Genomic DNA, 12,895 nt, shown 5'->3' on the forward strand with positions numbered 1-12,895 from the left:
AGTCAATGTCTCTTTCCAGCAAATCCAACAAGAACGTACTCACTTTCTCAAAGAATGTAAGATTTCAAGTGAGATTGTAACCTGAGTTCTACTACAAACCAAATGCTAGAACTCACCAGGAAAGGCACAAAAGTAGTTCACTAAAAAAAGTAATATCTGAAAGGACCTTTTTAAAAACCAGTAACAATTCAGGTTAAATGAAAAAATTAAAATAAGAAATGTCCTCTTAAGAAGACAGGGTTATGCTAAAAGAAAACTACTATATATAAAAGCTTTGTTATAATTTACCTTTCAGAAATCTTTATTATAATCTATTAAAAAGAGAAAATATACTGTTCAAGGTATAAATGTACACTAACATTTGAGGTTGTAATTAAAATCTCTTAGTTATAACTATCAATAGCAGAATATAATTATCTGATTAAATCTCACCTTCCAAGGAAATACCAGGACTGGCCAGAATTTGGATCTGCTTCCAAGGACTTCTGGAGATATTGAATAGCATAACTTTCCTTGGTGGCTTTATCTCCCAGGAGATCCACAGTGTGATGCATCCAACCTTTAAAACATTAACATACATTACATAATAGTTCAATTTTTAAGAATACAAAGCAGAAAATTAACAAAAATAACCCTTTTCCATCAATGTATTATTGATCAGAAAACACATTCTGATATTTTAGAACTGCTAATCCTTGTAATAAGAAGTCTTTCTCATAGGAGGGTAATGCCAAAGAGATGAACAGCTTTTAAAATAAATTGAAGAGTTTAAAAATAATTACTTAATACATAACAGATTACATTCTAGGTAACTCCAATAATCTACCATTAATCAAACATGTCCACTCTAAATTTACATGTTATCAATCAAAATATAAATAACAAGGCTGTATTGGCTACTAGTAGTCATTTTATCATACTGATACAAAGAACATAGAAATATCATATATACTATGCCACATAATAATCTTCAAAACATTTTACTGGTCCAGTATTTACTTCCAGGAATAAATATAAAACTAATGACAGTTCAGATTAACATACATGCATAATCCCACCTCTCTGGCTAAAGAAATTCATACTGTATGTAAAATAAAAACTATAAAGAACTATAAAATACTTAACTTTGAAAAACAGAACTCTATTCAAATGTTAGGAGTACCACAAAATATCTAATAAACATTTTTAAGAATATGATCAGGGGACTGGAGATGGCTCAACAGTTAAGAGCACTAGATGTTTGTTTGTTTGTTTGTTTGTTTGTTTGTTTGTTTGTTAAGAGAACCTAAGTTCAATTCCCAGCTTCTATACTTCCAGTTTCAATGGAGCTGGGGATTGCTGGGGATTTGGGGGATTGGGGGGGGGGGAGCTCTGTTGTGCTTTGGGTGGCCTAGAATAGGCTGGCCTTGAACTCAGAGATCTGTCTGCCTTTGCCTCCCAAATGCTGGGATTAAAGGCACATACGCTCAGCCTGATGATGTCTTCTAGCCTTAGAAGAATTTGATAAATAGTTAATCAAGCAAAAAATACACCATGGAATAATACTATATTCTAAATTTTTGAAATGCATAAGATCAATTTGGTTAAGTTTGCCAATAGATCACATTTCAATTGTAAATCACTCCAATATATATCAATTGTAAAATAATATAAAACTCCAATATATAAAATTAGTTTTGTTCTTTGTACAATCTACAGTATATGAAACAAACAAGGATCCTTTTTTCGTGACATTTGTGATTTAACCAAACATATCTTAAAGGAATTCAGTTACCATGTTTTAGTCAAAGTTAAAAACAAACAAACAAACAAAACATTCTTCCTATCTCTCTCCTTCTATTACTAGTAAAACAAGAGAGGGGGGGTGTGATATGGCTCACCAGGGAAAAGTGTTTGTTGTGCAAGAATGTACAGTTAAATTCAATCCCTGGTTTAAAAGAAAGAGAGAGAGAGAGAGAGAGAGAGAGAGAGAGAGAGAGAGAGAGAGAAGAAAGAAAGAAAGAAAGAAAGAAAGAAAGAAAGAAAGAAAGAAAGAAAGAAAGAAAGAAAGAAAGAAAGAAAGAAAGAAAGAAAGAAAGAAAGAAAGAAAGAAAGAAAGAAAATGGACTCTTGAAAGGCGTAGGTGTCCTCTGACAGCCACATGACTACCATGGCACCTGTGTGGCTGAAAGTGCATGCCCCTCCCCTATAATAAATTTAAAAAAATTTAAAAAGCAGGATCTAGAGAAATGGCCTCTGTAAGGAGCTGGTCCAGAAGCAGAAAACAAGTTGCTATAAAGCAGACATAATTATACAAAAATCATGAGTTTGTTTTTATATTTTGAAATTTAACAAACTACTGTCAGAAGTCAGGTGATTTATGACTTAGACAGAATAAAATCACAATATTCCAATCTACTTAAGTTTAAAAAATATATAGCAGGCCGGGCGGTGGTGGCGCATGCCTTTAATCCAGCACTCGGGAGGCAGAGGCAGGCGGATCTCTGTGAGTTCAAGGCCAGCCTGGTCTCCAAAGCGAGTTCCAGGAAAGGCGCAAAGCAACACAGAGAAACCTTGTGTCGAAAAACCAATATATATAATATATAATATACAATATAATGTATATATAATATATAATAAATAATATAATATATATAGCAATAAGATAGATCATATTAACTGATAGGTAAATAATTTTGAAGGCATCACACTTGTTTTTTCCTACTTAAAAATTCAAATCATTTTTATTTTACTAGCAACATATTTAAAATATAAAAATCACATTACTCAAAAACTATAATTATTTTGATTCTCCCCCCCCAAACCCCCCATCCCCGCTCCTTTCCAGTTCCTGTTTATGGTTGGAGATGTGTGCTTCCAGCTGTTCCTGCCAAGATTCCCTGCCATGACTTAAGATTCTTATCCTTCTGGATCAGTAGGACCAAAATAAGCCCTTCTTTCTACAAGTTGCCTTGCTCATGGTATTTTATCACAGCAATACAAAAGTAATACAGCAGGCAATGTGTTCATTATCACAGTAAATCTGTTCAACTGACTTCAGAATTGCAAAAATATTACTAGACCTACACACACACACACACACACACACACACACACAGTGGTATTGTGTTCCCCAAAATATTGTGCACGCTAATAAACTTATCTGGGGTCAGAGAACAGGACAGCCACAATACTAAACATAGACGTTAGGCAGTGGTAGCACATGCCTTTAATCCTAGCATTCCAGAGGCAGAGATCCCTCTGGATCTCTGTGAGTTCAAGGCCACATTGGAAACAGCCAGGCATGGTGACTCACGCCTTTAATCCCAAGAAGTGAGCCTATAATCCAGGGAATGATGGCAGAAAGCAGAAAGGTACATAAGGTGTGAAGACCAGGAACTAGAAGATTTGGCTGATTAAGCTTTTAGCTGGTTAAGCTTCAGGCTTTCGAGCAGCAGTTCAGCTGAGATTCATTCTGGATGAGGACTGCAATCTGAGGAAACAGGATCAACCGAGGAACTGGCGAGGTGAGGTTAGCTGTGGCTTGTTCTGTCTCTCTGATCTTCCAGCATTCACCCCAATAACTGGCCTCAGGTTTGATTTTATTAATAAGACCTTCTAAGATTCCAGCTACACACACACACACACACACACACACACACACAGTGTTAGTTAAAAATTAACAATTGATTCCAGGACAGTCAAGGCTATACAGAGAAACCCTGTCTCAAAAAAAGCAAAACAAAACAAAAAAAGCAAATGATTTTCCCAAACCCCAAACAAAACTGAAAGTATAACTCCAATACAAAAGACAGAAAAGAAATAACTCAATAATTAGGCAACAAAATTAAGTGGATAGGGCTTTTTTGTTCTCTTCTTAGAGACAGTGACACAAAGACCTAAATGGTTTTATTTCCTCACATTTTAACATTAAAATAAGACTGTGCTTATAAGAACTAGTGTGCTAGAGTTTGTATAATTTTAGATAAAATATTTTAGTGATTAATACAGATGAAGCTATAAAAGGAAACTCATCAACCACTGAATGATTGTAGGCAAATCACTTAATTTCACCGAGTATTAAGCATTAATGTAACGTGGCACAAAGGAAGTACTCACACCTTTTCACCCAATGGTTAAATAACAGAGAATTTTCAGAATTTAAAAGAACCATCTAGCCAAGCAGTCGTGGCGCACGTCTTTAATCCCAGCACTCAGGAGGCAGAGCCAGGCGGATCTCTGAGTTGGAGGCCAGCCTGGTCTACAGATTGGGTTCGAACAGCTAGAACTGTTCCACAAAGAAACCCTGTCTTGAAAAACAAAACCCAACACCCACAAAAAGGGCATCTATATTATATCCAAGAATTATACTATATAGTTCGACTGTAAGATGGGAAATGCTTTGCAGAGGGGTCAGATTTTTACCAACTGTGAAAAATATACAGAGAAACATATAAAACATATAATTACATACCTAATTGTTGTAAGACAGTTGCTTTTACTTGTGCAGAAATGTTTTCTGTCTGCAAAAGTTGCTCATAAGCATCTTTTGCAGAATGATACTTCCTCTAAAAAGCAGAAATAAAATTTAGAGAAAAGTAAAACAAAAATAATCTTTCACATATTAAGAATTATATAATGTTTACTATGCTTTGGCACATTTTAAAAAACTAGCTGAAAGTAAAAAGTGCTGATTCTATTGCTGAATGTTTCTTTTTAACATTAGACAGGTTCAAATAGACATGTTCCATTGTACCTAATGCTAGTAATAACACCCACTATAACAAAGTATCATTAAAATACGACCTTTTAAGTATTTGCCAACTCCAATAGCTAAAATCATCTCAACTTATTTAATAATGAAAATCACCTCAATTTTACTTAATAGCATTAATGAAACCAGAGTATTCTCCTTCCAAGTGTAAAATTTGTCTGCTTAGCAACATGTTTCCAAGCAACTCAATAATGTAGAACACATGCAAAAAAATGCTATAATAAAATCACAGGTACAAATGTAATTAAAATCTAAGTTATAAACATACACTTTCCAGAATATAAAATCTTACAAAAATATTTATAATATCTATAATTTCAATATATCACAATTCCCATTACTATATTATAACAATGCTTACAGTATTTTCATGTTCCATAGGCAAATCTCTAAATGCAACCATTTACCCACAGCACTCTCCACAAAGTTTCAATATGACCAAAAGCTATTATCACAACAGTCATAAAGTTTAAAATTACTCCTTCAAAGCAAAAGGAAAAGGTCAAAAAACAAAAAGCTTGTAAACACTGCCTTTAAGTTATACTCAGTAAAACAATAGGCTGTATTAGCTTTTATTCTTATTACTACACTACCATTTAACTGGCTAAACAATATAAATCTTAAAAACTATAGGGAGAAAAACAAAACTGGCTATGTGAATCACAGGCAAATCATTTACCCTATGATCTGACATCTACAAATTAACTACTATAAAAGGTAATATCTAATCTTTCTATCTACAGAATCATTTTAAGTATCAACTGAAATTAATAAGTAACATTGGAAATAACCAAGGAATTATATTATATAAATACACTGTTTCAAAATTGAGGGAGCATTTTAGACAACAGCACATTGCGATTATCAGCACTTATTAACTGAACTATTTTATCAACTCAACTAATTGCTAAGCCATTAATTTTGTCTAATCTAAAAAGTTAAGTACACAGTTACTAAAGTATTAAGGGCCAACCTACTCAATCTAATTCCTTCAGCCAGAAAGTATTTGTTGAATATCTAACATATAATGAAAATGGCTGAGGCTACAATGTAGCCTGAAGACTAAAGACAGAAAAACAAAATACATTGTGCTATGTATAGTGCACGTATATTTTGGAGAAGAATGTGCGAATGCTTAGAAAACTAGAAGACTGCTCACAAAGACCTTGCTAAATCAGTTGATTGGCTTATGCTAAGATAATGGAGACAATGAACTATTTCAATTAATATAATCAGATTTATACCTTATTGTGAACCATCTCAATGTTACTACATACCAAAAATTAGAAATACAAAACAATAACATGCTCAAAATATATTTGCATTTTAACAAGAAACACGAAGTTGGCTTTTTGCCTCATATCACATGCAAAACAATGAAAACTGCATTAAAGTGAGTTCACTGACCATGACCAAAACAGCACAAATCACAAATAAGAATAGAGACTTGATGAAACAAAACAACTATAATCCCAGCCTGAGGAGGCTAACCTAGACTGAATGGTGATATCATTTCTCAAAACAATAAAAATTTAAATTAAAAAAAGGTAGAGAGATGGATGAGTGCTTATTGCTCTTGAAGAGACTGGGGTTCCGTTCACAGCATCTACATCAGGTAGATCACAACTGCCTGTAAGTCCAAGGGCACCCGTACACATGTGTACATAAGCCATGCAGGCAGGCAGACACGCACGTGCATACATACACACAGACACACACACAAAGACGGCAAAGACAAAAATATGAGCACTAGACAAAAAAAATCCAACATATAAGAAATTAAAGAAAACGACTAAGTAAAAATCAGGTAGCTTTGCCAGGCAATGGTGGCGCACGCCTTTAATCCCAGCACTGGGGAGGCAGAGCCAGGCGGATCGCTGTGAGTTCGAGGCCAGCCTGGGCTACCAAGTGAGCTCCAGGGAAGGCTCAAAACTACGCAGAGAAACCCTGTCTCGAAAAACCAAAAAATATATATATATATATATATATATTATAATAAGCATCTATAACAGAATGAAGCATTAAATATAAAATATATATTAAATATAATCATTTGAACAACCAAATAAAGTTTAGCAACTGATGAAGCAATACTTTAAGTAAGCTTGAGTATAAATGCATAACATAATGCTCAGAATTGCATTAAATTATCAAAATATACTTTCACTAGTAATATAAGTGATAACTGTGTATTTCTGTTTGAACATGGGCAAATTAAAGCACTTACCTGAGTTTCATATAAGTGGGCAATGTGAAACTGAACTGCAAAGGATGACAGAAAACAAAAAACAGTCAGTAACAATACAGCAAAGTTAGGGGCAAATTAGGCAAGGATAACAAAACAGAAAATAAGCAAACATGGCTTACACTACATAGATTTAAGTAACAGGAATATAACTTTTACGTCCTTTTAATAAAAAATACACAATCATACTGAAGAACAAACAAACTATATGTAGCCATTATTGGTCAGTGTAAAATAAAATGTGTTAGTTATTAGTAGTGTTAATAGTTATTAGTAGTGTTAATAGCTATAACAAATGAGTATATACTTAAAAGTTCAAAATGGCAACATTTTTAAACTTTTACATTTCAAAACACAGTACTTAAAATTGAGTTACAAACCAAATGTATAATAAAGTCAATATTTAATAAGAAAACACATTAAAACAAAAAAAAAGCCATCAGATTGTCCATGTTACATTACACAAAAACAACACTTATTAGGAAGTTATAGACCATGGTAGTAACACAGAGGGCATGAGTGGTTGATTATTTTTTAAGTGCTTCAGAGTTGGATTTCATCATTAAATAGACAAGCAAACAAACAAGACAAACCACTTGGAAGGCAAATAGTAAACAGTCCTGGAATTAACACATAAATATTAAAAATAAAAGAATATTTTGGTTTTTATTTCCCCCACTTCCTCATAGCATATCACCTGTGTACAAAATCAAACCGAGAGTAAAAACTGGTACCTCTTTTCTCCCCCACTCCCCATCACGTGTGTATGTATGTGTCTATCTGGACTTCAAGGACTCTTGAGAGCCTCTCAAAATTACAATGTACATAGTTTATATAGATTTCTAAAAGCAAGGTCCAAAGTTATCATCAAGTTTTCAGAAAGGCTTGTTATCAATGTAGATTTCTGAAATTATGACTCTGACACTATGGGCAAGGTCTGAAAGGCTGCCTTTTTATTCATTTCTGTGCGTGATTCTTGATGCCTATCCTCTCTACCTCAAAACCAGGTGAATAATGTCACACAAGCAAGGTAAGGAAACACATAAACATATAATGAAATTTAAAATAACATTCTGGATGAAAAGTATTATAATATTATATAAAACAGATAAGTGAAAATTAAAATATCTTTAGAAAGTAATACTATGTTAAACATCAGATAACTGAAAATTAAAGTATCTTTAGAAAATGAAAAACACAAAAGTAATAAATAAAAGTATAAGTTATACAGAAGATATGCAAGGGCTTTTGTCTATTCTTCACTACCTACTATAGTGCGGCTCTTATAGAGAATTCCAGTCATACATGTCCTCATTTTGTAAGAGGAAGACTATTACAAGAAGTGATGGAAAAACTATACACTTTTACACCAGTGTTCTAAAATACTTTTTGCCACTAACATTTTTTTGTTGTCTAATAAAAGATGGTAATTAGAAAATCAAAACAAAACATCAACAGCTAGTTGGTGTTCCACTACCATTCTAAACTTCCTCTAGCCTGTCTTACGCCCTTATGAAAAGGATCTCATTATCCCATGAATTATTAAGTCCAATGTTGTCCTTTACATACATTTAAATTCTTTAAAGTCCTCTTTGAAATAGAGCATAACTTCAAAAACAAAAAAAGTTTCACCAAATCGCAACTGAGGTGAATTTTTTTAAAAAAATAATATTGCCATAAAAGGTCATGAAACTAAGTTTATTCAGAAACTAATATTTTGAGAATAAACAAAATTAATAACAGAAAGATACTATCTTATCCCAAGGAAATTGTATAATGAAAAGTCTCACCTCACCATGATCCTGTTTTTCAAATTATAAACTGCAACTTACACTCCTAGAAATCATTTTCAAAGCTCACTTTATTTATTTATAATTTTAGACTTTTTTGAGGGAAGGGGTGATGAGGATGGGCTGTGCTCCACCACAGAGCTACTGTGGTGATATATTGTATACCCCAATAAACCTTACCTAGGGATCAACGGACAGAGTCAGCCACTAAATTAGACACAGAGGTCAGGCAGTGGTGGCATACACACTCGGAGGCAGAGATCCATCTGGATCTCTGTGAATTCAAGGTCACACTGGGCTACATGTGAGAAACAGAACTAGGTAGTGGTGACACATGCCTTTAATCCCAGAAGTAATATGTCAGGACACAGAAAGCATGAGGAAACAGAAACTTGCTCTTTTTAGGCTGAGGATTTCCTTGAGGTAAGAACTAATGGCTGGCTGTTCTACTTCTCTGATCTTTTTCAGCTTTCACCGCAAAATCTGGCACTGAGTTTTCTATTAATAAGATCATTTAGCAATTTGTGTTACAAACTACAACTGCAGCTTGCCCAAGCTATTAATCTATGTTATATTAAAAATTCTGCAACTTCTCACTAATCTAAAATTTTCCATAGGCACTACTTGTCACTAACATATTTCTATACTGTTGTCTAGGAGGACAGAATGATCAAGGACCTGAGTGCTGAATCTGTAACCCTCAGCTCAGCTCTTTTCTCTCTCTGCGCCTTCAGGTTAATAGAACAACGGTTTTCAACTGTTCTCTTTCCACTTCTCCCTTAAAAGGAATAGGAAGGAAGAAGAGGAAATGGGACAAGATAAAGGAAAAGAGAACCCAAACAATTTATAGCAAAACAGTTATTTCATGACACACAGATCCACTGAGTAACTTGAAAATGTTCATGTAGTTTTAGTCAGTTTCTCTTATATTTCAAAAGTTTTATTTTTCCAAAAATATTTTTTAAAAATCTAGATCAAATTCAAAAATACTCTTCAATTATCTATTAGTTGCTCTGAAATATACTACATAGATACACTAGAACATACACACTGATAAACATATCAACCCATCCATTCCTGGAAAGAAATCTATACCAAAAAAAAGAAAGAAAGAAAAGAAAACCACTGGATCAAAACACACATCACAACAGCATTCTTCTTTAATTACATGGGAAAAAAAATGTTGCCTCAAACTTTGTGTATGATGTATCAAAGTACAATAAAGTCAAAGTATTTCCAATAATTTTAACACCACATAGCACAGTGAACTCCTACATAATTCTTTACATATTCACTAAGTATTGGCAAACACTGTTTGTAATTCATCTAAGTCATTTACAATATAATTAATAAGCTTTTTTTTTTTAATCAACCTTGTTCATCAGCCCACTTCACTACCTATCTGTTTCAGACAGACTGGTGACAATATTTAATCTCACAATTCCATATATACAAGTAGCCATAACAACCAATAGTTATATTCAATAATTCTAGAAAAAATAAACTGCACAGAATTTGCTAATATGATTGTAAATATTATCATCATTTATAACAAACTGATCTGAACACACATATCAAAAGGTACTTAATACTTACTTTCAGCATTGGACAAAGTGCAGGGATTACAGTCAACCAAAGCTAACTGAAAATGCTGCAAACAACAGGAAAGCAAGAAAGTCAATGCATTAAAAATTTAGTCATATGAATGGATCTTAAAATATTTTTCAGGTATATCAGCTCTAACAAAGATTTGAAACTAAATTAGTATATTCCACAAATAGAATATACTAACAAGTAAGTGAGAATTACTTTGGACTTTCACTGCTGAAAACTGAGATATATTTACTGCTGGGTTACTGTCTTGAAGCAGATGAGAGTAGAGAATTTGAAGAATCAATCTTATTAAGTTATCCTATGTATCTTTTTATTTATGAAAAAACTTTAGTTTTTTTAAAGTTTTCGAGACTGGGTTTCTCTGTGTAGTTTTGGTGCCTGTCCTAAATCTCACTCTGTAGACCAGGCTGCCCTCGAACTCAGAGATCCGCCTGCCGCTGCTTTTTAAATATTGAAGTAAATAGGAAGTGTTATACAGCAATTTAAGTACAATGTATTATTTTTTATGAATTTAGTTTTTGAAAAAATTCTGGGGATCAAACCTAGGGTCTCCTGAGTGCCAAGCAAGCACCCAATCCACTGACTTCCATCTCTAGCACTGTACCATAATTTTTAAGAATGTTAAGTCAAATTCCAATAGTATTGTCCAGCCACTTTTTATCTCAGTGAAAAAACTTTTGAAAGCAAAAATTTCATTATGAAAACTGTCATGAAGGGTAAAACTATCTATCTGCCTTCATCAATTTTTCAGTAGTCATTATACTTCAGTACCTTATAATTAGCCTGTATTTATCTATAAGATATAGTTTTCCTTTTAGAATGCATATGCATAATTTGCTTAATTTCTCATAATTTGCTTAATATTAAACTTACTACAAGCATACATAAAAAATACATGTTAACATCAGTATTTAACACAAATTTTTGTAAAATGCAAGAACACTTGGTGACATGCCTAGTTTAGCAACATTAAATTGAGCATACAAACAATTTTAAAAAGGAAAGCAAGCATTATCGAGTTGGTATAAATTTTAAGTTTAATAAACAAGATAATGAAATCTCTTTAATACTCTGAAAAAATATCGCACAAAAAATATCGCACAAATATATATATTCTAATTTTCCAGGCTGCCACAAAACTTCTGAAAGTAATAAACAATCATAGTACAAACCATTTTTTAAATCAATTTTAATAAACTTACTTCTGTTTGTTAATTGAACCATCTAAAAAATAATAGATATTCATGGTGGCAATTTCTAGATGTAAGCTCTAGGAGAACTAACTTTCATCAAGAGAAATACTATTGCCAAGTATTAAGTATTTCAACATGAAAGCAACAAAACTGCACTTGATGAGTTTGAACTGTCAAGTAATAAGAATAAACTGTCAGTTACCTAATATTATATGGAAAGGAAAGTTAGAAGAGTACCATTTGATAAGAAAAGAGTAGCTTTATGTGTGCAATACAAAGGTCTATTATATATGTGCAAAATCAAGCTATCCTCTGCCTTTGTAGCTTTCTGGAAACTTAAGGCTTATAGTAACTTCTGAAAGGCTAAACTAAAATAAAACTATAAACACTAAATCTTAAATGTGTAATCTACTTAATAAATATTTATTGAAAGCCTCTGATGCCCTATAACATATACACACTATAAGTACAGTGGTCAACAAAAACAAAGATGAAAAATTATATACCACACTTGACTGAATTTAAAAAAAAAGCTCACCATTTGATACTTCAAAGATTGCTTGCCCTTTCCTTTGGTCTACTAAACAGATTTTATGTCTTCAAACATCCCTTTAGTATGCCAGCACAGCAATAGAAAACAGCCTATTTTAAGATACATGAGTAGCATGAGAGTAAAGCAGGCTTTCTTCTAGACAGAAAGAGAAGCAGAACAATCATACTTTCAGTCTGTACTCTATTTCTAAGTCTCATCTAGCCTGTAAATAGAAATTCATATTTGACAGAAGACAGCCCTTTCCTAACTGAGGCAGCAAAGGCAACAACTGAACTAAAAGGAAACAGCCTCGAAAAGATCAGAGTTTTACTGATTTCACCAAAATGCTGAAAGGAAGATCATCTATCAGCATTCAAGATCCTACATAGATATCTGGCATGAATAATTTTGGTCACATATTTATATAATTATCAAAAGTATTAAATGCAGTCATCAAATCCCTGGTTCAAACCTACAAACATTTCCAAAGAGAAAAGATGGAGGAAAATTACTGATCAAAAAATATATTCAAAACATCTTACAAAATAATTACTGTTTATAATGAATTTATTAATAAGGGGCTTAAGAGATGTTTTAGCACTTAAAGAGTACTTGCTGTTGTTGAAGAGGACCTAAATTCAGTTGCTAGTACCTACTATACATTGTGGCTCACACGCATCTGTGATTCCAGTTTCAGGGCATCCAATGGCAATCTGCTGGCCTTCTCAGGCACTGCACACATGTAATATACATACATACTTGCAGGCA

General features: G+C 33.1%; 1 protein-coding gene across 14 annotated transcripts in view; it reads right to left on the minus strand.

Annotated features, from left to right (window-relative positions):
- The window catches only part of Kdm6a (lysine demethylase 6A), a 152,594-nt gene that overhangs the window by 49,856 nt on the left and 89,843 nt on the right, over positions 1-12,895 (minus strand). For 13 of the 14 annotated variants that reach the window (XM_028854137.2, XM_028854135.2, XM_028854131.2 and 10 more), the window contains 4 exons: positions 10,385-10,439; positions 6,981-7,015; positions 4,454-4,547; positions 433-559 (listed from right to left, as the gene is read on the minus strand). In XM_028854137.2, the coding sequence (XP_028709970.1) occupies positions 433-559; positions 4,454-4,547; positions 6,981-7,015; positions 10,385-10,439 (311 nt within the window). Of the gene's footprint in view, positions 1-432; positions 560-4,453; positions 4,548-6,980; positions 7,016-10,384; positions 10,440-12,133; positions 12,876-12,895 lie in introns of those variants that run through there. The other variant, XM_037198961.1, reaches the window with a different exon arrangement.

Source organism: Peromyscus leucopus, chromosome X (assembly GCF_004664715.2).
Source record: "Peromyscus leucopus breed LL Stock chromosome X, UCI_PerLeu_2.1, whole genome shotgun sequence".
Taxonomy (NCBI): domain Eukaryota; kingdom Metazoa; phylum Chordata; class Mammalia; order Rodentia; family Cricetidae; genus Peromyscus; species Peromyscus leucopus.